Source organism: Cervus elaphus, chromosome 9 (genome assembly GCF_910594005.1).
Source record: "Cervus elaphus chromosome 9, mCerEla1.1, whole genome shotgun sequence".
In the NCBI taxonomy this organism is placed as follows: domain Eukaryota; kingdom Metazoa; phylum Chordata; class Mammalia; order Artiodactyla; family Cervidae; genus Cervus; species Cervus elaphus.
The window spans coordinates 14,896,147-14,919,751 of record NC_057823.1 but is presented as its reverse complement, the minus strand read 5'-3'; the positions used below and the strand labels follow the sequence as shown (position 1 = coordinate 14,919,751).

The 23,605-nt window shown below is 51.0% G+C and overlaps 1 protein-coding gene across 10 annotated transcripts in view; it reads right to left on the bottom strand.

Annotated features, from left to right (window-relative positions):
* CACNA1A (calcium voltage-gated channel subunit alpha1 A) overlaps nucleotides 1-23,605 on the bottom strand; it is a 349,330-nt gene that overhangs the window by 30,736 nt on the left and 294,989 nt on the right. For 9 of the 10 annotated variants that reach the window (XM_043911288.1, XM_043911287.1, XM_043911278.1 and 6 more), the window contains exons 27-32: nucleotides 22,312-22,472; nucleotides 19,336-19,473; nucleotides 17,179-17,380; nucleotides 15,293-15,457; nucleotides 12,568-12,678; nucleotides 7,623-7,706 (exon numbers count right to left, since the gene is read on the bottom strand). In XM_043911288.1, coding sequence (XP_043767223.1) covers nucleotides 7,623-7,706; nucleotides 12,568-12,678; nucleotides 15,293-15,457; nucleotides 17,179-17,380; nucleotides 19,336-19,473; nucleotides 22,312-22,472 — 861 coding nt within the window. The remainder of the gene's footprint in view (nucleotides 1-7,622; nucleotides 7,707-12,567; nucleotides 12,679-15,292; nucleotides 15,458-17,178; nucleotides 17,381-19,335; nucleotides 19,474-22,311; nucleotides 22,473-23,605) is intronic. The other variant, XM_043911285.1, reaches the window with a different exon arrangement.

Here is a 23,605-nt window from a genome sequence, read left to right as displayed (position 1 = left end):
CCAAATAAGGAGGGAGAGGAGAGAAAGCACTACTAATGCAATGGTGCGGAGGAAAAAAACTCGAAAAAATGAAGTAGGGGATGGGGAGGAGAAAGGGTGAGAGGGAGGAAAAGGCATCAACTCAAAAGCATAAACCCTCCCAGCCAGCCCCACCCGCAAAGGGGAAAGGAAAGAAAAAGGAAGGAAGAGAAAGGAATGGGGGTGGGTGGGGTGGGGAAGAAATAACAAAAGAACAAGGAAAGAAAATATATCCGAATCATCCAATCAGGAAAAAAATCGAGATGGTTTTTGTTTCTCCCAACAACCAAATGCACTGAGACGATAGGACACAAGCGGGTCAAGTTGCCGAATCCATCACACGTGTACGATGCACAAACACCGGGGCGGGGCGGGGCAGCCAGCACGCTCAGGCCTGGTGGACGTGTGCGGGTTCCGAGCGCATGTTATGCTCCGGGCCAGAAATGCATCTGTCGTGGGACTCACCGGGCACCCTGCCCTGCCGAGCTGCCCACCCGCTCCTGCCCGCCCTGACCTCACCCCACGGCCAAGAGGAGCAGCGGCTTGAGCCAATCGGAGAAGCGGAAGAGCATCTTTTCTTACCCCCTTGGCGAGCGGGAATGGGGAGGACGGGAGGGAGCTGGGGCTGTTCGGCTGCAGGGCGAGTCCTCGCTGCCCGCTGAGTCGGAGAAGATGCATTTGGGGCCCTTTCCCCCCTCTCAGGGATGGCTTCTCAGCTTCTGGGACTGGGTGGAGTAGCACGGGACCAGGCCTGCGGGAAGCAGGAAGTACGCAGCGCCCGTGGGTGGGTGAGCTCGCCATCAGCCCAAGTCCACTGAGGGGCCGGTGCTGGGGGCCGGGAGGTGAGGCTGTCCCTGCCCCCAGGACCTCCCTGGGTGGACCCTGCCTCTGCTCAAAGGCCCCCGGTCTAGTCACTGCCTCTAGTTCCTCCCTCCCGAGCCAGAACCCCGGGTGGGGTGGGGGTGGGGGTGGGGAGACAGGGCTGTTGGGTCTGGCTGACTAGATGGTTCCCACCTGACTATCCAGGGGCTTGCCTGCTGGGGCTTCAAGGGGCGCTGTTGGGGTACCAGAGACTGGAAGTCACGCATGGACCAAATTTGGCCAAGGAAACTATTTTGTCGGGCCCAAGGAATTTTCTTTTAGAAATTAAAAATAACTGCCCATTTAAGTCAGATTTTTTGCCCTCAAATCTGCCTTTTGGGCCACCCTGAGGCTGCCTCTGCTGGTAGCAGTTACTTGAGGCTCAGATGTGGCTGCCCGCCTTGAAGCAGGCCACGTGTCCTCCAGTTCGCCAAGGTTCCTGCATCCCAGAAATGGAACTGGTTTCCTGGCTTCTGGTGTCTGCTTGGGGACCAGAGGCATTTGTGGTATGAGGCATTTCAGGCAGGCCCGGAAACCACCACTGATCAGTGGGTTGGAAGCAGAAGGGCCACCAGGGGACTTGGAGAAGCTCTAGATAAGGCCATGTAGCAGGGTTAAAACTGGCCTAGCCCTCACCCCACAAATGGCACAGGGGCGGTCATTCAGGTTGCCTCCCCAGTCACAGCGACCTTTTTGGCCTCAGAAGTTTGGACAATGAATTATATGGGCAATCTACCTAGTGCTTCTTGGGGGTTTCCCAGACACTGGATCTAGCTAACTCTGGCCTGGGAGATGAGAGGCAGGAATGGGAGGGGTGGTTCAAGGAATTTCTGAAGATGGCAAGAGGCCTCTGGGTTTGCCAGAAAAGTCTGGGATGCTCTCTGAGACATATCAGTTGACCCTTAGGTAGACATTTAGGATGGAGGAAGGGTGTGGGGCTCCTACCCTGACCACATTGGGCCCAACCACAATGAGAATGTCTCGAGTGCCTCAAATAAATCCCCCCAACCCAGCTTGACTGAGAGTCACCCTTCATGCCCTGTGAACCTGACTCCCAGCCCTGCTCGGCCACCCATTTGGGACCAGGGCCAACGGCCCAGGTGTCCCCAGTCCCCTCCCACCCACCCCCCAGAGTACGAGCCATCCCTTCATGGGGCGGGGCATAACATGTGGATTCATGCAAAGGCAGACAGGCCCTGGAAGCAGCCTCTGGGGGCTCGGGGCAGAGCAGGGGGTGGGAGCTGCCACCATGCAGGAGAAGCAAGGGAGTTTTGACGGGAGACGCGTGCAGAGAGCATGCTGCCCTTCTTTGAGCCAGGGAGAGAGGAGACACACGGGGGAGGGAGGGGGTAGAGGTGAAAGAGGTCTGGGTGACAGGGCAGGGGGAAGTTTCTAGTCTGCCCTCATCCATCCTTCCATCTCTCCCTGGGTCTGCATAGAGTCCTTCAGGTACTTGCAGAACTTCTGACTTCCTTCTTACTAGTTTCCATCTTTCTGTCCACAGCCACGAAGGAACAGTCCTCTCCTCCAACCCTGCCTAGTGCTTCCTGATTCTAGGCTGAAAGGGAGGGATGTGGGCCCTGGAAGGCTTGCTGTAGGCAGGGGATGTGAGTGCTTAGAAGGATGTGGGAACCACTGACCTCAGGGCTCCAGAGAAATCCTGCCACTTGAAGAGCCCATCTCCAGCTCAGATCTTGCCTCTGGACTCCAGATCCTATAACCATCTGCCTACCTGACTTCTTCTGGGGTGCCCGTCAAGCCTAATGTGCAACCACTTGTGCTCTTCCCATTACCTGACCCTCTCCCGGCATTCCCTAACTTCCGTCTCATGGTTCAAGCCAGACTCAAATCCTCCGGGTGTCTCTGTCTACCCCCAGCCCAGACCCGACCCATCTCCAGGTCCTGGAGAGGCCCCTGCTCAGATGGCCAGTCCTCCCTCTTCCGATGTCATCTCTCCCTGGGATTCCTGGTGCTCACTTCCAGCCCAGACCCCTGCCTTCCTACTTCCTGCTCTGCAGCAGCAGCGTCTGGTGTAACCACACTTCCTATCACACCTCCTCTGCTCCAGATCCGCCCCAGAGTCCTGTCCCCTTCTGACCTCTTCAGTTTTTCTAGGTCGGCCTTCTTCCACCCTTTGCTCCAGCCACAGCCTCTCACTTGAAGACCTGTCCCCTGCATACTCTGATCTGCCCCAGGACCTTTGCATGTGCTATTCTGGGCCTCCAATGTCCTTTTCTCCCCCTCTCCACCTTGTTAACACTGCTTATACTTCAGCGTGCAACACAGTTAAATTTCAAGTGTGTTTCAGGGCTTATTTGACCAACGCCTACCCTCCTCCCCCACCACCACCCGACTGTAGGCGATGTGGCAGGGGAGGGGGCAGTGATGGTGTCTGCCTCTATCCAACCCCCCATCTGGGTCACTGAATTGGGGCTCATTATTAAGTGTCTAGTGGGTGAGTGCTTATGTATGGCTAGCTAGCAGGGGAGAGGAGATCCTGGTGCAAAGATGCCATTGAGGGGAATCCTTAAGGGGCTCGGGGCGGGGGGCAGAGGCAGGTGGGATTTCTTCTCTCTCTCTTTTTAAAATACTTATTTTCATTTATTTATTTGGCTGCACCAGGTCTTAGCTGCAGCCTGTGGGATCTTTCAATTGTGGCATGTGGGATCTTAGTTCCCTGACCAGGGATCAAACCCAGGCCCCCTGCACTGGGGGCACGGAATCTTAGCCACTGGACTACCAGGGAAGTCCCCGGGTGGGATTTAACAGAGGGAGGAGTGTGCAGGTGTGTAGGAAGCAGAGTAAGTGAGGTGAGGGAGAGATGGAGACGGTGCATCCGGGGTGGGGGTGCGGGTGTGTGCGTGTGGGTGTGTTGGGTGGGGGAGGATCAAGACAGGAAGACTGCAAGAGCAAAAGAGAGAAAGGGAAAGAGAGAGAGATAGAGACAGCGGCAAAGGGATCCAGAGAGAAAGACAGGAGGAGAGTCAGAGGCTGCACAGCCAAGAGCAGAGAGCACGTGTGCGTGGGGACTGTGTCTGGGTGGGGGAGGGGGACAGGATCCCTGCATCTCAGGGCTCCAGGAGAGGGCGTCAGCTGGCTGGTCCATCTGGAAGCAGCCAGACCTGAGTCCTGGCTTTTCCGTGTCCCCCTCACCTGAGTCTCTTTGCCCACACATTGCAGGTCCCTCAGACCTCCTCCATCAGACTTGGAGATGTGCATCACCGGTCCTCAAGCCCGAAGGGCTCATGGGCTTGGAATGGGGTGAGGGACTGGGGGAGACTTCTTGGGGCCCCAGGGCTCCATGGAGCTGAACTGGGACAGGAGCGGTGAGAGTGGCTAAGGGCTCTGAGTACAGGGCTGTGTGTGAGGAATGGGGTGGGAGACCCAGCCAGCCAGCCTGTCCTAGGGGAGGCGCTGCCTGGGGGCAAACCCATCCTTTTCTTTGCAGAAGACACAAACCAACCTCAACAGAAAACTCAACTCAGAAACCCAATAAAAACCAGAGAAAGAGACTGTGGGAATGAGGGGCGGAGGGAGGAATGAGGGAGTCAGGAGGGTTTGGAGAGACCGACAGACAGACCCAGTGGGGATAGGAGGGTGCATCAGGCCATCCAAGTTTAAAAAGCCCAGGGCGTGACGTGCAATGCTGATGCGAGAAGATGCGTTCACAGTTAATGTAAGGCATTTAGACTTCAGAAAGAAGTAAGACCAACCGGATTCTAGATGCAGATGTTGAAGATGGAGGGGGAGCGGGCGGGCGGGGGCAGTTGGGGAGGCGTGTTCAGCGTTTTTTAGGTTGATTTGTAACCAGTGCCAAAAAACCAATGGGTTTCGGTTCCCGGGCGGGGAGTGGGGGTGGTGGTGGTGGGTTGGGAGATAGTCATTGGTGTATGAACACACAGACCACGTCATGGATGAACAAATGAATTTCATAGTGCATTTTGATTGGATGAGTTTTTCAGACGGCGTTGTGCCAATATACAGTTTAAAGAGCAGGCATGAAAAGAGACAAGACAAGAAACACAGTCATTATCCATCGCACGCAGGGCAAACCCACGTCACCCCAGCCACTTGGGGGTGCAGCTGAGGCCCAGTGGGCCTCACACCCTCTCCCCCTCCCCCGAAACCCTGGGGACTTGCCCTCCCAATGGCCTGGCTCCCCCTGCCTCAGCCTGGCTGAACTCTGCCTTCAGACCTAGTGGGCTTACCTGGGAGGAATAAAGGGGCTGCTGAGGGCTCTTTGCTCAGTAGGGTGACCACCCCCCCACCCCCACCCCATCCCCACCCTGCCTCCAGGTTGGGAGTTTATCCTCCTAAAAGTAAAAGGGTCCAAATGCCCACCCTCTATCTTTCCCACCAAGTGATCAGAATTCAGGGCTGGGGTGCTGCCTAACAGACCTCAATCCCAAGTTCATTCACAGTAATAATAGCAAGAACAATAATAATAACTGCCATTCGTGAACTAATTCCTGGCTGGTTCTGCGCCAAGCACTTTACGTCAAGCACTCTGATGTGTTCAAAGTTGCCCTCTCCTCTCCTAGAGTGTCAGCCCACTGGGGGAGGCATTCTTGTCCGTCTTGCTCTGTCCTCAGCACCTCTACCAGTGACTGGCATACAGCAGGCGCTTAATGTGCCCTCCTATGAATGCATGGATGAATGCGAGGCTTGCAAGGGTCTGGTGAGGTTGGTTATGAAGGTTAGTCCCAAATTCAGGGTGAGAAGAGGTAATACAAGTTACCCAAAGTCAAGCAGCTTGTAGGGAGGGCTGTTTGACTACTACAATAGTCCTGACATCCCTGAATTGGATACCATGCCCCATCCTTCCTTCCCACATCTTGTAGTCAGGGGAACAAGCCATTGGGGTCCAATCCTACAGATCTTCTACTGGTAACTAGAGCTTCAATCAACTTCCTCTACCTGCCCTACTGGGGTGGTGGGTCACCTCTTCTAAGCTCTTGATCCAGAGAGATTTTGGCTCAAGGCTGTCTTGTCTTTGGGTGGGTGGCAAGATAATTTTGATTGTCAGGAGGAGCCCAGGCCTCTTAAAAACCCAAGACAGACAATGAGGTCTAAGCTCTGGCTTTCTGCCAGGGAGAGGACAGTGGCCAGACGGAGGTACCCCAATGGGGATAGCCCCCAGCTGGGCATGACCTCTCTAGAGGAAGATGTCAGGGGTGAGACGAGGGAAGGGGGAACTTTTGGTTCACTGGAGCTGAAGGCAAAGAATTGTGGCCAGAATACCACTTGGGTGGGGGTGTTAGGGGATGAGTCAGGGAATGCTCCCTCTTCGGTGGAGCTTCCCAGTTCTACGAGGCTCACAGGATAGAAAAGGGGCCCAGATGATCCCTTTCTGCCAGGGGCTCAGTTAGGGACACCCCAGGGAACACCAGTGTGCCCTCAGGAGTCACCAGGCCTGGCTGCATGCCCTTAGGTGTGTCCCTCATTTTCCTGAGCATTGAGCATCTGTTTCCTCATCTGTGAAATGGGGCAACACCCTCCTCCTTGGGCCTCACCCCACCCAGGTCTACTCTCTGTTCTTCTCTGCCTGTTCTGAGCATCACGCTGGCTTTCTGGCCTCCTTGCTCCTTTCTGGCTGGGTTTGGCCAATGGAAGTGGCTGGCAGGAGACAGAGGGTGGGAGGAGAGAAAGGCAAGGGTATTTCTCTCCTGATGCTCTATGCCTGCTTTGGCCCTGTCTCTGACAGGAGCTTCGTCCCTCTGTGTCCACACTTTCCACCAGGTAGCCCCTCTGACTTCAGCACCTGGGCAGGTAACAGCTCCCCACGGTGACTGGGTTCCTTCCCTTCTGCTGGTGAATGGTCTCTGCTTTCAGATCTCTTCAGTTGAACTCACTAAAGCGATTCTTTTATATGTTCAGCCCCCCCAACCTGAACCATGAGTTAATCCACGTAAAACACTTGGCACAGTGCCTGGCACACAGTGAGTGCATGATTCTTGTTACCTACTATTTATTTTTGTTGTTATTATGACAAGGTTGATACCACCCCTGGCCCTTGGCTCTGACATTCTTTGCCCTTTTGCTTCCTCTGTGAGGATCTCCTACCCTCCCCCAGGCCTCCCAAGGGCCCTCAAGCCTGGGCTCACTGGCAAACAGCCAAGGAGGGGGTCTGAGACAGGAGATATGGGACCCTGAATCTTCCAGACAAGGGGGAAAGACGATGTGGCCCACAGCCCACCACACTGACATCCAGAGACCCCCACATTGGGAACCTGCCAGGCCTGGGGATACAGGAAGACACATGTCCTGGGGACCCTCCTAAAGTCCTGGGAAAGGTGTCCCCCCATTAACCTGAGGGCGGTGGCTCCCTCCTGCCCATGAGCCAGAAGATGGGTTAGTTCAAGCAGGATAGACTTGAAGCTGGTTCCCTTTGGGCCCCCAACACTGTGTGCTGTTTGGAGGGCAGGGCTCAGCCTTGAGATCCTTTAAGTGTCTCTGTTTTCTCAATGAGCTTATCCACAGTATCTATTCATACATCAGTAGCCAAGATGCAGGGAATTCACACTGCAGAGCTGGGGGCTTTGGACACCCCCGTCTCTGCACATGGCCCTCCTGAGGGGCTGCCTTGATTCCGGGGCCCCCCCTACTTCTCCCTCTTTGGTCAAGGTCAAGCGCTGGCTTGAGCCAGCTGTGGCTGTCGGGACCCTCTGCTTCTCTGCGACCTCCTCCTCACCTCGCCCAGCCCAGCCAAGAACTGCCCGGAGAGAAGCCGGCAGGAAACTTACCCCAAACTCGGTCACGAGGATGTCGGTGATGCTGCCCAGAACAGTCACAAAGTCGAAGATGTTCCAGGCATCGCGAAAATAATTCTAGAATGGGGACCCACAAGATAGAGATGCCAACACAGGGCTCCAGGGCTGGCCCCTGTGTCCAGCCCGGGGGGCCCATTAGAGGCACAGCTGCAGACCAGTCTGAGTGCCCGGAACAGTTACAGTCAATCCAATAGCAAAATGTATCTTGCTGCTCAGATATCATGTGCTCTGAGTGCCCCCTCCCTCCCTGAGACCCCCTCTGCCTCCCTGTGGCTTGCTTGATCCCAGAGGGGGCCCCTCCAGGTGCCTCACTGGTCGGCGGGGAACAGGGCTGCCCTTCTGGGCTGTGCCTTGATTCTCCAAGAGTTCCAAGGGTCCCCTGAAACCTTGGATGCATCATTATTGACGTCACTGGGATCTTTGCAAAGACCATCAGATTATCACCCATTTTACACAAGGCAACTGAGGCTCAGAGAGCAAAGTTGCTCACCTCAGGCATCACAGAGGTGAAGAGACAGGATTTGAACCCAAATCTGGGCAAGTCCAGGGTCTGTGAACAGGACCGCGCTGAATCAGGACTGTGCTTATGGCAAACTGGCTAAGACAATGGCCTCTGGGTTCACATCCCAGCTATACTGTCATCCAGCTGTGTGGCTGTGGGTCAGTGACTTAACCTCTCTGGGCCTGCATTTCTTAATCTGAAGAAGGAAGATAGTAACGAGGGTACAGAAGCCTTCTGGACACACGTGAGGCTACACTTCCTGGTCACCTTGTGGATCTAGTTATACCCAAGCCTGTGAAACCAGTTATAGCCAATGGGTTGTGAACAAGAGGCAGCGTGAGTCCCCTCTGGGCAAGCACAGTACTCGCCAGAACCCTCTTCACCCTGGACCTGGGGACCAGTAATGTTCCAGGTGACAGCTGCTCCGTGAGCCTGGATCTCTGAGTAACTAAAGGCAAACAGCCCCACCCCCCACTGCTGCTGGGTGTCAACAAACCCTTTGTTGATTGGAGCAATTGAAATGTGGGGGTTGTTTGTTACTGCAGCTTAATTTGATCTCTCCTGACTGATACATCCCTGGGCTGGATTCTGGTGCAACTGGGACACACCAGTATAGCATGTTGTTGTTAAAACACTGAAATGTTTCACATAGTTTGAGCCCACAATGAGTAAGCACCTCTGTCTGGATCTAAGGGTGTGGCTCAAATAGCTCTTCTCTCAAGGTTCAGTGGGACCCACGCTAAACACAGGCTTTCCCAGCATTCTCACAAAAGCAGAGGGTGGGTCAGAGCTTGGACCCCATCCTAAGCAGTCAGCTTCTCCCCTAAGCATCTCACACGGCAGCAGCCCCTCTGCCTCACAGAGATGGACCCGGGCTTTGGAGCCGTGCTTCTCAGGATCAAATTCTTCTAGCATGTATGAATCCAATGTCCTCGGAGTTGGACTGCTTTGGCCTCAAGGTCCTCTTATGGAACATAAGGGTATAACAACAATCTGATAATGCATGTGAGTGTGGGGTCTGGTATACAGTAGGGCTTCCCAGGTGGTTCAGTGGTAAAAAATCTGCCTGCCAATGCAGGAGACTCAGGAGATGCTGGTTCGATCTCTGGGTTGGGAAGGTCTCCTGGAGGAGGAAATGGCAACCCATGCCGGTATTCTTGCCTGGAAAATCCCATGGACAGAGGAGCCTGGTGGGCTAGTCCATGGGGTTGCAGAGTCAGACATGACTGAGCATGCATACATGCCTGGATGTTTTCAATAGATGGATGCTGTTTTAGAATTGACAGGAATTCAGGTTCCACTGGCACTTTTGGGTATTTATATAGCTGCTGCTAGGGTCCTACCCAGATGTCCTCATATTTGACTGTGAAACCTTGTCATTCTGCCCAGGGGTGTTCTGTAGCAGCATACTTGTTGGGGTAATTAACAGCTTCTCTGGGAGCAGCTCTTCATTATGGCTTATGAGACCTGGAGGATAAATACCCCAGCTCCCTCACCATGGGTGAGATGACCAGAGTATGTGATCTCTGCTGCCTCTCAGAGGTCCTCCATGGAACTGCACTCCATTTGCCAGCATTGCTCAGCTGCTCAGCAACACACCCTGTGTTGGCTGCCCTCCCTTCTCTGTCTCACTCCCTCTCTCCCTTATGAGGCTTCCTGGGGTCACCTTCCAGATAAATCCCTTGCACTCAATTCTTGTCTCAGGCTCTGCTTATGGGGGCCCACAAATTCAACTTTCTAGGTGGCTGGCCACATGCTTCAAGACCCTGGACTAGAAGGTTCCCTTCTATCATTTAAATTCCACATGGGGAACTTGGGGCTTCATCTAAAACTGAAGAGGGAGGCTCAGTGCGGAACTGTGCAGGATTCTCAGGGGTGGAGGAGATGGGGTTCCAGGCCCTAGCAGACTGCATCACTTCGCCACCAGAACATTGACTGGGAAAAAAAAAGTCACAAGACACAACTGCATTGGGCAGCTGGGTCCATGCTCATGCTCCCCTCAGCTCTGGCTGGGTGTGTGGTCCTCTCATTTTGTAGATGTAGACACAGGAGCAAAGAGGCCAAATGCTTTGTTTTTGGTCACACTTCTAGAAAGGGGCTGAGGCAGCATTCATGCTCAAGTATGGGTACTCCAGGACTTCCCAGGGGGCTCAGTGATAAAGAACCACCTGCCGATGCAGGAGACGCAGGTTCGATCCCTGAGTCAGGAAGATCCCCTGGAGGAGGGCATGGAAGCCCACTCCAGTATTTTCGCCTGGAGAATCCCAAGGACAGAGGAGCCTGGAGGGCTGCAGTCTATGGGGTCACAAAAGAGTCGGACACGACTGAGTGACTAAACAACCACGTGGGTGCTCCAGAGACTGACTTCTTCCCCATACATGTTCTGTGACCTGTTCTGCGTCACACAGCCCACAGGGGGCGCCCCTGGGACTGGAACTCTTGAGTTGGTGCAGTTGCCCTGACTGTGGAGTTCCTACCGCCGCCTGGCTGGTCCGCACTGCAGGACCCAGTCAATGGTCCAGACTGTACGCTGGGTTCCCCCGAGTGTCCTCATGAAAAATACAGATTCAGGGGCTCCCAGACCACTTGGTGAATCAGGACAACTCAAGGTGGGTCTGGGGCATCATTCAACTTTAAGTGCTTCTGTTGGGTCGCAGGATTGGGAATCACTGCTTTGGAGGAGAAAGGAGTGATGAGCTTTACTGTAACCCTTCCTGGCATTTATTGAGTGCTCAATTCCCTGGTGGCTCAGCGGTAAAGAACCTGCCTGCAATGCAGGAGCCTTCAGAGACTTGGGTTTGATCCCTGGATCAGGAAGATCCCCTGGGGGAGGAAATGACAACCCACTCCAGTATTCTTGCCTGGAGAATCCCATGGACAGAGGAGCCTGGCAGGCTACAGTCCATAGGGTCTCCATAAAGAGTCGGACATGACTAAAGCAACTTGGCACTCAAAACATGCCAGGCTTCCCCCTGTCTCCAGACTCACATTATTTGCACTTGGGGTTTGCAAGAGCTTTTCTGAGGGAGACACAGAGGATGGGCTTTTCTTGTGATGGAGGAGAGAGAGGGGAGGTGACACAGCCTGAATACAATCAGACTCGAGGTCTGTCTTGTGCCAAAGCAGACACTTTTTACCACCTCAGGAAGCTGAGGTGAGAACCCAGCCTCCATCTGCTAACACCACGAGCCGCAGGTGGGCTAGGCATATTCTCAAGTGCTTGACAGGCAGGCCTCCATATCCTCAGGTCTCACATCTGTGGATTCAACCAACTGCCAATCAAATGGGTTGAGTCCTCGGATGCAGAACCTACAGATATGGAGGGCTGACTTACCTGCAACCTCTTGGATGCAGTATGAGAACACCTGATTTGTATCAGTGGCACAGATCATATTGGTAACCCTGGGGGGTCTGCTGTCTACTTCTAAGACAGAAGGAAACTCTAAAGTCCAATTGGTGGCTGGTGAAAAATACAGGTGTAATTTTTTCACATCTCATTTCATGGGTCCCGTCACCCACAACCCCTCTCCACAGATCCCTTTGGGGGTCAATAGACTTCGGGTTAAGGCCACTTGCACTGTTAGTGGGTCATGAATTCCATTATAAAACAGAGGGGGTAGTACTTTCCTGGCAGGACAGTGGTTAAGACTCTGTGCTTCCACTGCAGGGGGCTTTCCTGGTCGGGGAACTAAGATCCCATATGCTGTGGGACTGGCAAATAAAATAAGGGGGTGGGTTGGGAACATGGAATCAAGAAAATAGACAACCGCAGCGTATAGGGTATATTCTAATGGGAGATAGGGATTCTGAGAAAATTTCATTTCGGTCGTCTGTACTTCTGTGTGGGATTCCCAGGTGGTGCTAGTGGTAAACAACCCACTTGCTAGTTCAGGAGACATAAGAGATGTGGGTTCCACCCCTGGGTTGGGAAGATCCCCTGGAGGAGGGCATGACAACCCACTCCAGTATCTCGCCTGGAGAATCCCACCGACAGAAGAGCCTGGCAGGGTACTTTCCAGGGGTTGCAAAGAGTCGGACATGACTGAAGCGACTTAGGATGCATGCATGCATGTACTTCTGTGTATTGGGCTCCATTGCAAAGTGTATTGCTTACTGCATATTGTGGCTAGAACAGTTTGAATGCTATGGACTCGGCTTGTCTGGATCTCCGTTTCCTTATCTCCAAAATAATAATCACCCTCTCTCATCACATCATTTAATAATATGCACAGAGTTTGGTGTTACTTGGTAAGTATGAGAACACCTAAGTGTATAGGATCTGTGTACATTGGAGGGATGCTCAAGTCACCGCTGGGGTTGGGGGCAGAGGGGCCAGGTGGGGAGACCACCACCACCGCCCAGTACCCCTCCGGGCTTTCCTTTAACCCACAGCTCTAGCCCCAGGGCCGGACTTACCAGAATCCCAAAAGCCATGACTTTGAGCAGACATTCCAGTGAGAAGAGGGAGGTGAAGACGATGTTGAATACTCTCAGGGCATTTTCATAAGCAACAGAGGCCCCGTAGAACTAGATGAGAAAGTAGGAAGAGAGGCGGGGTCAGTGGGCGTGGTATTGGGGACAGTGGGCGTGGTATTCGGGAGCACATGTAGGGGTGCAGGGTGGCTGCATGGCCGTCTTTTCCTCGGGGCAGGCAGGGCTTGGACACTTGGCTTCCCTCTTCATGTCCTGTGGAGCCAGCCTGAGCCCCAGCCCAGCTCTTCACTGGCTCGGCTCATCTTTTCACATCAAAGCAAAAATTCCTTTCTTGAGCCCTGTCGTAACAGCCAAGATCCCAGGACAGCCTGGCCGGATGGGGCTCCTTGTGATGCAGGAGGATGTCTACAGCATCCTCTTTGTAATTTTCAAAACTTTTACTTATTCATTTATGGCTGCACTGGGTCTGTGCTGCTGCTTGGACTTTCTCTAGTTGTGGCGTGTGGGTGTCTCATTGTGGTAGCCTCTCTTGCTGCAAAACATGGACTCCAGGGTACGTGGGCTCAGCGGTTGTGGCTTGAGGGCTTAGCTGCCCCGTGGCATATGGAATCTATGGTGGCTCAGACGGTAAAGAATCTTCCTGTGATGCTGGAAACTGGGGTTTGATCCCTGGGTTGGGAAGATCCCCTGGAGAAGGGAACGGCAACCCACTCCAGTATTCTTGCCTGGAGAATTCCACGGACAGAAGAGCCTGGAGGGCTACAGTCCATGGGGTCACAAAGAGTTGTACATGACCGAGCAACTACCACTTTCACTTTCTTTTCACTTTCACCAGGATACAGGAAATGCGGCAGATGGAGGAAACCAATGCACCCAGAGGTGAGACAGTTTCATTTAATTCATCTGGTTTCCTCAGAAACTTAATAGTGGGGGCGGGCATGGAATGGTCGGGGGGGAGGGGCAGAAGACAGAAATTTAAAAGACAAAAAACTGGAGACCATGTGTAGCCACTTAGATCTTGGCTCAACAACTCACTGTAAAAGACATTTTGGGGACAACTCAATATGGATCTTCTGGTGTTAACACTAATCTTGTCAAGTATAAGAACATGTGGGAAAATGTTCTGATTTTTTAGAAATGCGTACCGAAGAATTTAAGGGTGAAATAGCGTGCTATCATTTAAAATACTTAAAAAAAAGATGAAACAGAATCTGCATTTTAACAAGATGCCCAGATGATCTGGGAGCAGGCTGAGAAGGGCTGTGCTATTCTATCTTTATCTCTTCTGTTTGTTTACAACTGTTCACGATCTTAACAATGGAAAGATAAAAGCACTTGCTTGTAGAGATGAGTTTTCAGGTGGACACAGGCACTGCTTTTATGCCTATTCAAAAAAAAAAATCAACCCTGGTGGTGCAGTGGATGGGAGTTCCCCTGCCAATGCAGGGGACATGGGTTTGATCCCTGGTCTGGGAAGATTCCACATGCCGAGAAGCCACTAAGCCCATCTGCCACGACTACTGAGCCCACGCACTAGAGCCTGCAAGCGGCAACTACTGAAGCCCATATACCTAGAGCCTGTGCTCCACAACAAGAGAAGCCCCCTCGACAGGAAGCCCGCATGCCGCAGTGAAGAGAAGCCCCCACTTGCTGCCACTAGAGAAAGCCTGTGCGCAGCAATGAAAACCCAGCAGTCAGAAATAGAAAACATAAGTTAAAAAAAATCAACAGCTACATTTATGGAGTGTTTCTAAGAATCTAGAAATGTGCTAATGTCTTCGCAGGAATTTTGTCATTCAACCCTAATCCCCACCAGATGTATGGAAGGTGCTATTTTTTAAATAATTCTCATTTCATTGACAGGGAAACCAGGGGCTTTGGAGATGACCAGTGCATCTCATGCCACTGGTCACTAGCTCAAGATTCAGTGGTGAATTAAGTGGTAGAGCTGGGCTCAAATTCAGACCTCTGGTTTCCAAAGCACAGGGTCAAAGGTTCTGATTTTTCACTCTGAAGAGGCTCCTTGACTCTAAGCGGTACAAGGTCCTTACCTGCCCTTTCCTCCTCATTTCATTCATCACACATTTATCAAGGGGCTCTTGTTCCCTTAGAGTCAGGGCTTCTCTGAACCCCTGGAATTTAGTGGTGATCAGGACTTGTCTCAGCCCCTTGGGGCCCACAGGTGGGTGGCAGATTGTCGGACAACCCAATACTGATATTGTGACATGTGAGGTAACAGATAGGATGGGACTTCCCTGGTAGTCCAGAGGCTCAGACTCCGAGCTCCCAGAGTAGTGGGTGCCAGGTTCCATCCCTGGTCAGGGAACTAGATCTCACATGCAAAATTAAGAGTTACTGTGCTGCAACTAAAGATCCCATATGCTGCGACTAAGATGTGGCACAGCCGAACAAATAAAACAAACAAAAACCAAATAGGATGCTTGCTAAGACTTCATATGGTCCTGGGAGGCCAGGGAAGGCTTACCAGAGGAAGGGCTCTGAAGGGGCAGCCGGAAGGGGCTGGCCAGATAGAGTGCTGGGAATCTTGTGATAGGCGGTGGGAACAGCAAGAACAAGGGCTTGGTGGTAACAGAGTGCGGTCTGTCTGGGAAACTTCTAGTGGGTTCCATCTTGCTAGGGGAGGATGGGTGTGTGGGGCAGGGAAGCAGGGGGCATGGTTAAGCCGCACTCGGGGAGGGGGGCTCACCTTCATCATGAGCACGATGGTGTTGAGGGCGATCATGGCCATGATGGTGTACTCGAAAGGTGGGGACACCACGAACTGCCACATGCGGTACTGGAAACTCTGCTTGTTCTGCGGCATGTGCCGGGTCAGGGGTTTGGCGCTGATGGCGAAGTCGATGCAGGCCCTCTGTGGGAGAGAGCCCGGTGGTGTGAGGGCCGGACGCAGGAGAGGTGGCTGGACACCCAGCACCCCTCAACTCACTCAACACAGCTCTCCGGCACACTTGCCGAGATGTCCACCTCTCTTACCCTCTCCCGTTTCCCATAAACTCGTTATGAATGCTTTCTTCTCCTGACAGCTACGGCTCCTTAAGCTACCATCGGCCAAAACTTATGCTGATACTGCCCCCACTATCTCATCAAATCCCCTCCGCAAACACGATCAGTGGGTACTATCAGTAGCCCCACTTTGCAGATGAGGAAAATAAAGGCTCAGAGAGGTTAAGCCACTTGCCTAAGGTGGCACAGCTACCGAGTGGGCGAATCTCAAATTTCAACCAGGGTCTGAATGGTTAAAAGCCTTTCTTTCATTCTTTCTTTTCTTAAAAAATTGTTATTGAAGTATAATTGATTTATAGCATTGTATTTCTGTTGCACAGCAAAGTGACTCAATTATACATATATATATTCTTTTCATGGGCTTCCCTGGTGGCTCAGTCAGGAAAGAATATGCCTGCAATTCAGGAGGCCCTGGTTCGATCCCTGGGCCAGGAAGATCCCCTGGAGAAGGAAATGGCAACACACTTCAGTATCCTTGCCTGAGAAATCCTGTGGACAGAGAAGCCTGGCTGGCAACAATCTCTGGGGTCACAAGAGTTGGACACAATTTATCCATTAAACCACCACCAACATTCTTTTCATATTCTTTTCCATTATGGTTTATCACAGGATGTTGAATATAGTTTCCTGTGCTATACAATAGGACTTCGTTGTTTATCCGTTCTATATAGTTTGCTTCTGCTAATTCCAAACTCTCAATCCTTCCCTCCACTCCCCCACCCCCCACACAATGACAAGTCTGTTCTCTATGTCTGTGAATCTGTTTCTGTTTTGTAGATAGGTTCATTTGTGTTGTATTTTAGATTTCACTTACAAGTGATATCATCTGGCATTTGTCTTTCTCTTTCTGGCTGATTTCACTTGGTATGATAATCTCTAGGTCCATCCATGTTGTGAAGCCTAACCATTCCTTCTTACCAAATGTTTAGCTTCTCTTTCTCTTTGAGGGAGGCAGACAGGGAAGAATAATGATTATTTAGTCTTAAGGGTCAATGGAGCAGAGGAGGAATGCATTCTAGGTCCTCTTCCTAGCTTGGATGATTCTAGAAGGGCAAACAGACATGCTTATACTCTCTGGTGGACTGGATTTTCATTCATTAATATTCTCCATCCCTCTCTGGGAGAGACTGCACTTCTTTGCCCCACTGAAATTAGATATGGACATGTGACTAGCTCTGGCTAATGAAATGTGAGATGTGACATGTGTTTTGCTGTTCTCTTTTTTAATCTAAAGTTTCTCAGAGGGGAACCAGAACAAAGATGACAGGGAGCCTGGATATGCAGGCCAATCCATTTGCGCATATCCAGCACTGAGATTTTTAGGGATGCTTGTTACTGCATCATAACCTAGTCCAAACTGACTGATACATATACAACTCCTCTTTCCTCTGGGAACCCCATGAAGGGCTACCCTTCAAGCAGAGTGTATTCTGCTTGGAGAATGCTGCTGTACCCTCCCCAGATGCCCCAGAAGCTTGTTCCTCTGTGTGTGTGTGTGTGTGTGTGTGTGTGTGTGTGTGTGTGGTGGGATGTCAGTTTTTAAGTGGGGATGCAACTGGAAAGTGGTACCTCATTTTTCTCCAGGCTGTATTCCTCCATCATCTTGTCCCCCTGCTCCTGGAAGGTGATGATGATCAAGGCCACAAAGATATTGACAAAGAAGAAGGGGAACACCACAAAGTAGACAACATAGAAGATGGACATCTCCATGCGGTACCCAGGGCTGGGACCCTGGTTCTCAAAGGTGGCATCCACGGAGTGCTTGAGGACCCTGTGAGGACCAGGGTGGGGAGAGGGACAAAGTGAGACAGGGGAACAGGAATGGAGGACAATATCAAGAGGAAACAGGAAAGAAACGAAGAATAGTCACTGTTTCTGACGGCGGTCACAGTGGTTATTTTACGAAGCCATAATCTTCCCAACACTATTTGTCTTTGGGGAGTGTTGACAACAATGTCAGTTACCTCTACTGCCCTGTATTGAGAGCTTATTATGTGCTAGAAAAGATATTCAACGTTTTATTTATTTTTCCAGTAACCCTCTCAGGGAGGTTATTACAGGCTCCATTCTGCACACAAGGAAACTGAGGTTCAGTGATTGAAAGGGACTTGCTGTAGATCACCCACTGAGGTGGGGTCATGTTGGGATTTGAAAACGGGTTTGTAGTCATGTATGGGAATGGGTAGGGGGTCATGGAGGCAGGGGTGTGTGTGTGTGTGTGTGTGTGTGTGTGTGTGTGTGTGTGTGCACAGGTGGTGGTGGGAACTGAGGAGGTGCAGTGAGAATGCACATGGGAATGAGTGTACACACGGCTGCTCTGTACAGTTGCACAGGTCACGCACTGCTCAAGGGCTCTGCATCTAAGTGGCACCATTCACATTGTAGACATGACAGATTTGTGTGTTAATGATGACAATTTTTTGTCAGGGAGTCATAAGTGCTTTCTTTGAGTGAGATCATTAAGTATATTATTGCAATGCTTTTCTGACAGATGGAAGTGAAGTCTGTTGAGGAAGAGGTATCTAAAAGTTCGCTCAAAGGTGTCTAATGGGCAAGCACTGGTCTCACGTGTGTGGGTGAGTAGAGAGGCACGTGTTGGTTAGGGTGTTTGGTGAGCAAGGGAAGCAGGTAAGGATGCTGAAGACACAAGCTGGAATCTTTCCAAACCTTCAACTTGCATTCAGCAGAGACCTCTGGGAGGAGGAGCAGGACTAGGGTGAGGAGATCGAGGCACTTGCTGAGATACAAATTCGGGGAGTGTCAGACCCCTCAGTAATCGAGATAAATAGCATTTTACCCCAATGTCTAGTATTTTCTGCAGTTTTTTTTAAAAGATTTTATTTTTGTTTGATGTGGACCATTTTTAAAAGCCTTTATTCAATTTGTTACGATATTGCTTCTGTTTTATGTTTTTTTTAAGTTTTTGGCCTTGAGACATGTGAGATTTTAGCTCCTCAAGCAGGGATCAAACCCGCGCCCCTTGCATTGAAAGGCGAAGTCTTAACGACTGGACCGCCAGGGAAGTCTGAACTGCCAGGGAAGTCCCATTCCTGCAATATTTTAGAAAGTCAAAAGAAATGCCCAAGAGCCCATGATGAACAAACTATCAAGCATTTAAATTCTGGGGACTTCCCTGGTGGTCCCAGTGGTTAAGATTTCACACTTCCAATTCAGGGGGTGTGGGTTTGATCCCTGATTGGGGAACTAAGATCCCACATGCTGTGTGCAGCATGGTCCAAAAAAAAAAACACCTAAAAAAAAATTAAATTTTGGGTTTCAATTTTAATTTTAGCATGAGTTAGTCTCACCTATATCACCCTAGCCCTAACTCTGTCTGGGACGGATTGGTCTTGACTTGGAGAATGTCGCATCCACAGCCCAGTCTTGGAGGTTTAAGGGGATGTGACTACCTGTGTACCTACATGCAGCCTTTCTGCAAATTAGAAACAGTGCTTGTTCTGGGAGCATGAAGGCCCATACCCTCAAGGGTTTGGCGAGCTGAGAGATGGCTGGATTTCCACCCTTCGAAGCCCAACCACACGTGGGGGCTGCTGCTCTAGTGCGTCTTGCATCCTGCATTGTCCCCACTTCCGGAAGCCAGGAGTGAACCTCTCCTTCCCCCAGACCTTTCTCAGCACTGGACTCTCAGAGCCTTTTCTCTCCTGCACCCTGGGCCCCCCGCCCCTCTGAGCGCCTCCTGTGGGGCTCTCTGCCTGGCCCACTTACTGTGGCCAGCCTTCTCCCGTGGACACGGTGAAGAGGGTCAGCAGGGCCCACAGCACGTTGTCATAATGGAATTCATACTTCTTCCACTCTCGATCCCTTGCCTTCACCTCATTCTTCTCATAGAGGAGGTACTTGCCGCTGCCACGGAAGATGGGTACCGTTAGTAAATGGAGGGGTTTCTCCAGTGGCTCAGTGGGAAAGAATCTGCCTACCAGTGCAGGAGACCTCCGTTCCTTCCCTGGGTTGGGAAGATCCCCTGGAGGAAGGCAAGGCAACCCACTCCAGTATTCTTGCCTGGGAAATCCCATGGACAGAGGAGCCTGGCGGGCTACAGTCCATGGGGTTGCAAAAGAGTCGGAGATGACTTAGTGACTGAACAGCAACAAGTAAACAGAGGGAAATCTGTCTTTGGCTCCAGAGAGACAGAGGAGGAGGAGGAGCAGGAGGAGGAGGGGACCACCAGCCTACACTGCCTCCCACAGCCTGCAAAGCAGCCCCTGCGTTTCTCCCTGGAGTGTGTGTGCATCCACTGGGAGACAGATCCAAGGACGCCACAGCCTGAGTCCAGGGGGAGAGGACTCAGATACTCACATCGTTTTCTAACTTGAACACTTCTACTCCCAACGGTGGGAGCATCAGGCTTGCGGGGTGGTTAAGAGCAAGGAAGGAGAAAGGCACATTTTGGGGTTCACCAGACCAAGGTAGGCAGCTGCTGCTCCTTCTCAGGGTAGGATACAAAGGTTAGCCCCAGACTCTTAGCTTAATGCCTGGGATCTTTCCAATTTCAGCCACCAAAAAACAGCCGGGAGTCCTTTGCCACATGGTAAAATGGGCATCCCTGGTGGCTCAGCGGTAGAGAATCTGCCTGCAAAGCAGGAGCTGAAGGACATGTGGGTTTGATCCCTGGGTTGGGAAGATCCCTTGGAGGAGGGCATGGCAACCCACTCCTATATTTTTGCGTGGAGAATCCCATAGACAGAGGAGCCCGGTGGGCTACAGTTCATAGCGTCACAGAGTTGGACATGACTTAGCATGCATGCGTGCATGACCCTTCATACTGGTGACAAAAGCAATAATGACTGAGGATTTGGTTAGTGAGAAGCTCAGCACTTTCCTGGACTGAGTCTAGAATTTCCCATCAGGAAGATGACCCAAAGATGGGGGGATTGCAGGTCCACAACTTCTGAGCTATAATTCCAAAATCCAGAAAGCTCTGAAAACCTAACATTTTTTTCCCAATGGCAGTTGGCAAATTCCAGCCTGCAGATCAAATCTAGACTTGTCTCTGGTGGCCTGTATGCTAAGGAGTGGTTGTTTACATTTTAAAATGTTTTTTAGTCTCTAAGTCACTAAAATGTTGTTGTTTTTAGTTGCCGATTCTTTTGTGACTCCATGGATTGTAGCCTGCCAGACTCCTCTATCCATGGGATTCTCCAGGCAAGAATACTGGAGTGGGGTAGTCATTCCCTTCTCCAGGGGATCTTCCTGACTCAGGAATCGAACCTGCATGTCCTGAATTGCAGGTGGATTCTTTATCTCTGAGCCACCAGGGAAGCCCTGAATGGTTGAGACCAAATCAAAAGAATTTATTCATGACAAATAAAAATGAAAATAAATTCAGTTTCCAGAAGGAAAGTTTGATTGGCACACAGCCATTCTGATTCCTTTACTTATTGTCTGCAGCTGCTTTTGAGTTTCATTAGTTGTCACGGAAAGTGTGTGCAAAGTCAAAGATAGCTACTCTCTGGTCCTTGACAAAGTCTGCCCATCTCTGATCTAATGTGTTTGGCAACAAAACCTGACCCAACTGGATATGAGGCTTTGTACTTGTTACTTGTCTCATTTGGTGCAAATAGTTGCATGTTTCCCAGCAGAAGTAATGCATTTGATCACAAGGCTGTTTTAATCAACTGAAGGTGTTAGGTGCTATGTGGGACATGCGCCTCGCAATTTTTCTAAAAATCTCAACATATTCTGAATTTTGAAACACATCCACCTGTAAACGTTTCCTCCTACAAGGAATTAGATGCGTATTGCTATCCCCTACTTGACAAAGGTGGTGACTCATAAGTTGAGCAACTATCTTATGGCTCATGCTGAAGCTATGGGGCAGGGACTCATATTCTTTTTTATTTTATTAAAAAAAATTTTTTTTTAGGGACTCATATTCTACAACTGATTTTCTACTTGCAGATCCAGGCTGGTTGTAATCGGGCTGCCCTCAATACCCAACCCCTCAGTTTCCAGGTCCAAGATGAAATGGAACAGGGCCCTATGGTTCTCTCCCTCCTACCATGTCCTCAGCCTGCCTTCTGTCTGTGGAAAAATTTTAGCCAAAGAATAAGTTTAATCAGAGGAGTGGGAAAATACAGAAGCAAAGGAAAACAGTCAAAGAAGACTACATAATAATAGTTTAGTCATTAAGCAGAGTCAAGGGCCTTTAGCTCCTTCTCAAGGACTATAGATAATATCCTGAGCCATGTCCCGTGAGCTGTCTTATAGATACTGACATCCCCCCAGGTGGAAGACGTTTAGCTACATGATGACCAGACGAGTCATGACATAAGCTGCGGCGGTTCTGAGAATGGGCCTCAAGGAAATGCAAACAAACCGACCCTGGAACTGAAGGTTAACTGTACTTAAAACCACTATGATGATGCTGAACAATTATGTGACCAATTTGAAGATGACCGTCACAGCTGGCTGTGCTGTTTCTACATGTTGCTCCCTCCTCCCATCTATAAAAGTTAACCACTGATTGTCAGCAGAGAAGAGGTAGTTGGCCTATGGACAGGACTCACTACTGCGCCCCCTGCCCCCATCCCCGGTTGCTTTCCTAAACCAACTTTGCATTTTTTATTGGCTTTTGAGCAGCGAGCAGCCAGATCCCCACTTGTGGTTCCAAAGAGACTGGTGCGTCTGATCGCCTCCCACCCACCAGCCCCGATGGGGACGCCTGCAAGAGGCAAGACTCACCGGCAATCTTTCTCAAACTCCTTGGACTCATCTGTGCAGTGGAAAAACTTGCCCTTGAAGAGCTGCACGGCCACCACAGCGAAGATGAACATGAAGAGCATGTAGACGATGAGGATGTTGAAGACATTCTTGAGAGAGTTCACCACACAGTCAAACACGGCCTGGTGGGTCGGGCGGGAGAGTCGGTGTGAGGAGGCTGGGAGCTGGCCCAGCCTCCACCTCCAGCAGCTCATAATATCAAAGTACATGATTCCCATTTCACAGAGAAGGACGCGGGTCAAGGCCACGCAGTTCTGGGAAGTTAAGTGTGGGGGCTGCACCCAGTTCTGAGTTTTTATGTATCCCAACCCCCCAATTCTAACCCCTGGGAAATGGGGGCCACTTCTCCGAGCTTCTCCAAGGTAAGCTCATGGCTCTTCAGGGCAAGAGCAGGGATCGTTGGTGGAGAGGTCGTTTTCTGTCCATTCTGTGTGTCCCTGCCTCACGGGCCCTCTTTCCCAGCATCTGGAGTTGTGCGATCTCCTCCTTTTTTTGCCCACCGATCACTAGGGGGCGCTCTGGCCTGCGAGTTGACTTCACTTGCCCTGGAGATTCTGCCTTGGGTAAGATGAAATCTTTCCATCATCCTGCCAATCCCCGCCCTCCGCCCCCCGCCCCATTCTGCTATGAATCACAGTGGGTCCTAAATACAAGTAACCATCAAGGGTCATCAAACCTACTGGAATCGCATGTGAGCTTTACTGGTTTTCCCCGGGGGACAGAGTGCATAGCTTTCAAAGAGTTTCAAAGGGGGCTGTGACCCAGAAAATCGGAAAGAGCCACTGAACCGACTTCTGCTGGATTCCACGTATTTCAATGCAAGCCGGTTTTCAAGTCCAGAAGGTAGCCACATTTCTTCTGAATAATTCATCAACAAAAAGGTGGTGTCGAATCATTATTTCCCAAACTATGGGGGAGGAGCCCACCACCAGTGATATCAGACAATGCTTTTAGGTCCTTACAAGAACCACAAACCAAGGTACACTGATCGCGTGGTAGCAAGGTTATTCTAATTCTTTCAAACCTTTTGAGTGAAGGAGAAAGTCTTCCTTAGTTGTTGCTGTGTTAATAACATTTATACTTTTCCTTTTTATGCTTAGGTGTTTTTTTTGTTGTTGTTTGTTTTTGGCCCACCGAAACAGGACATGTAGGATCTTAGTTCTCCAACCAGGGGTGGAACCTCGGGTCCCCTATGTTGGGAGTGTGGAGTCATTACCACTGGGCCACCAGGGAAGTCCCTGCACTTTTCATTTTT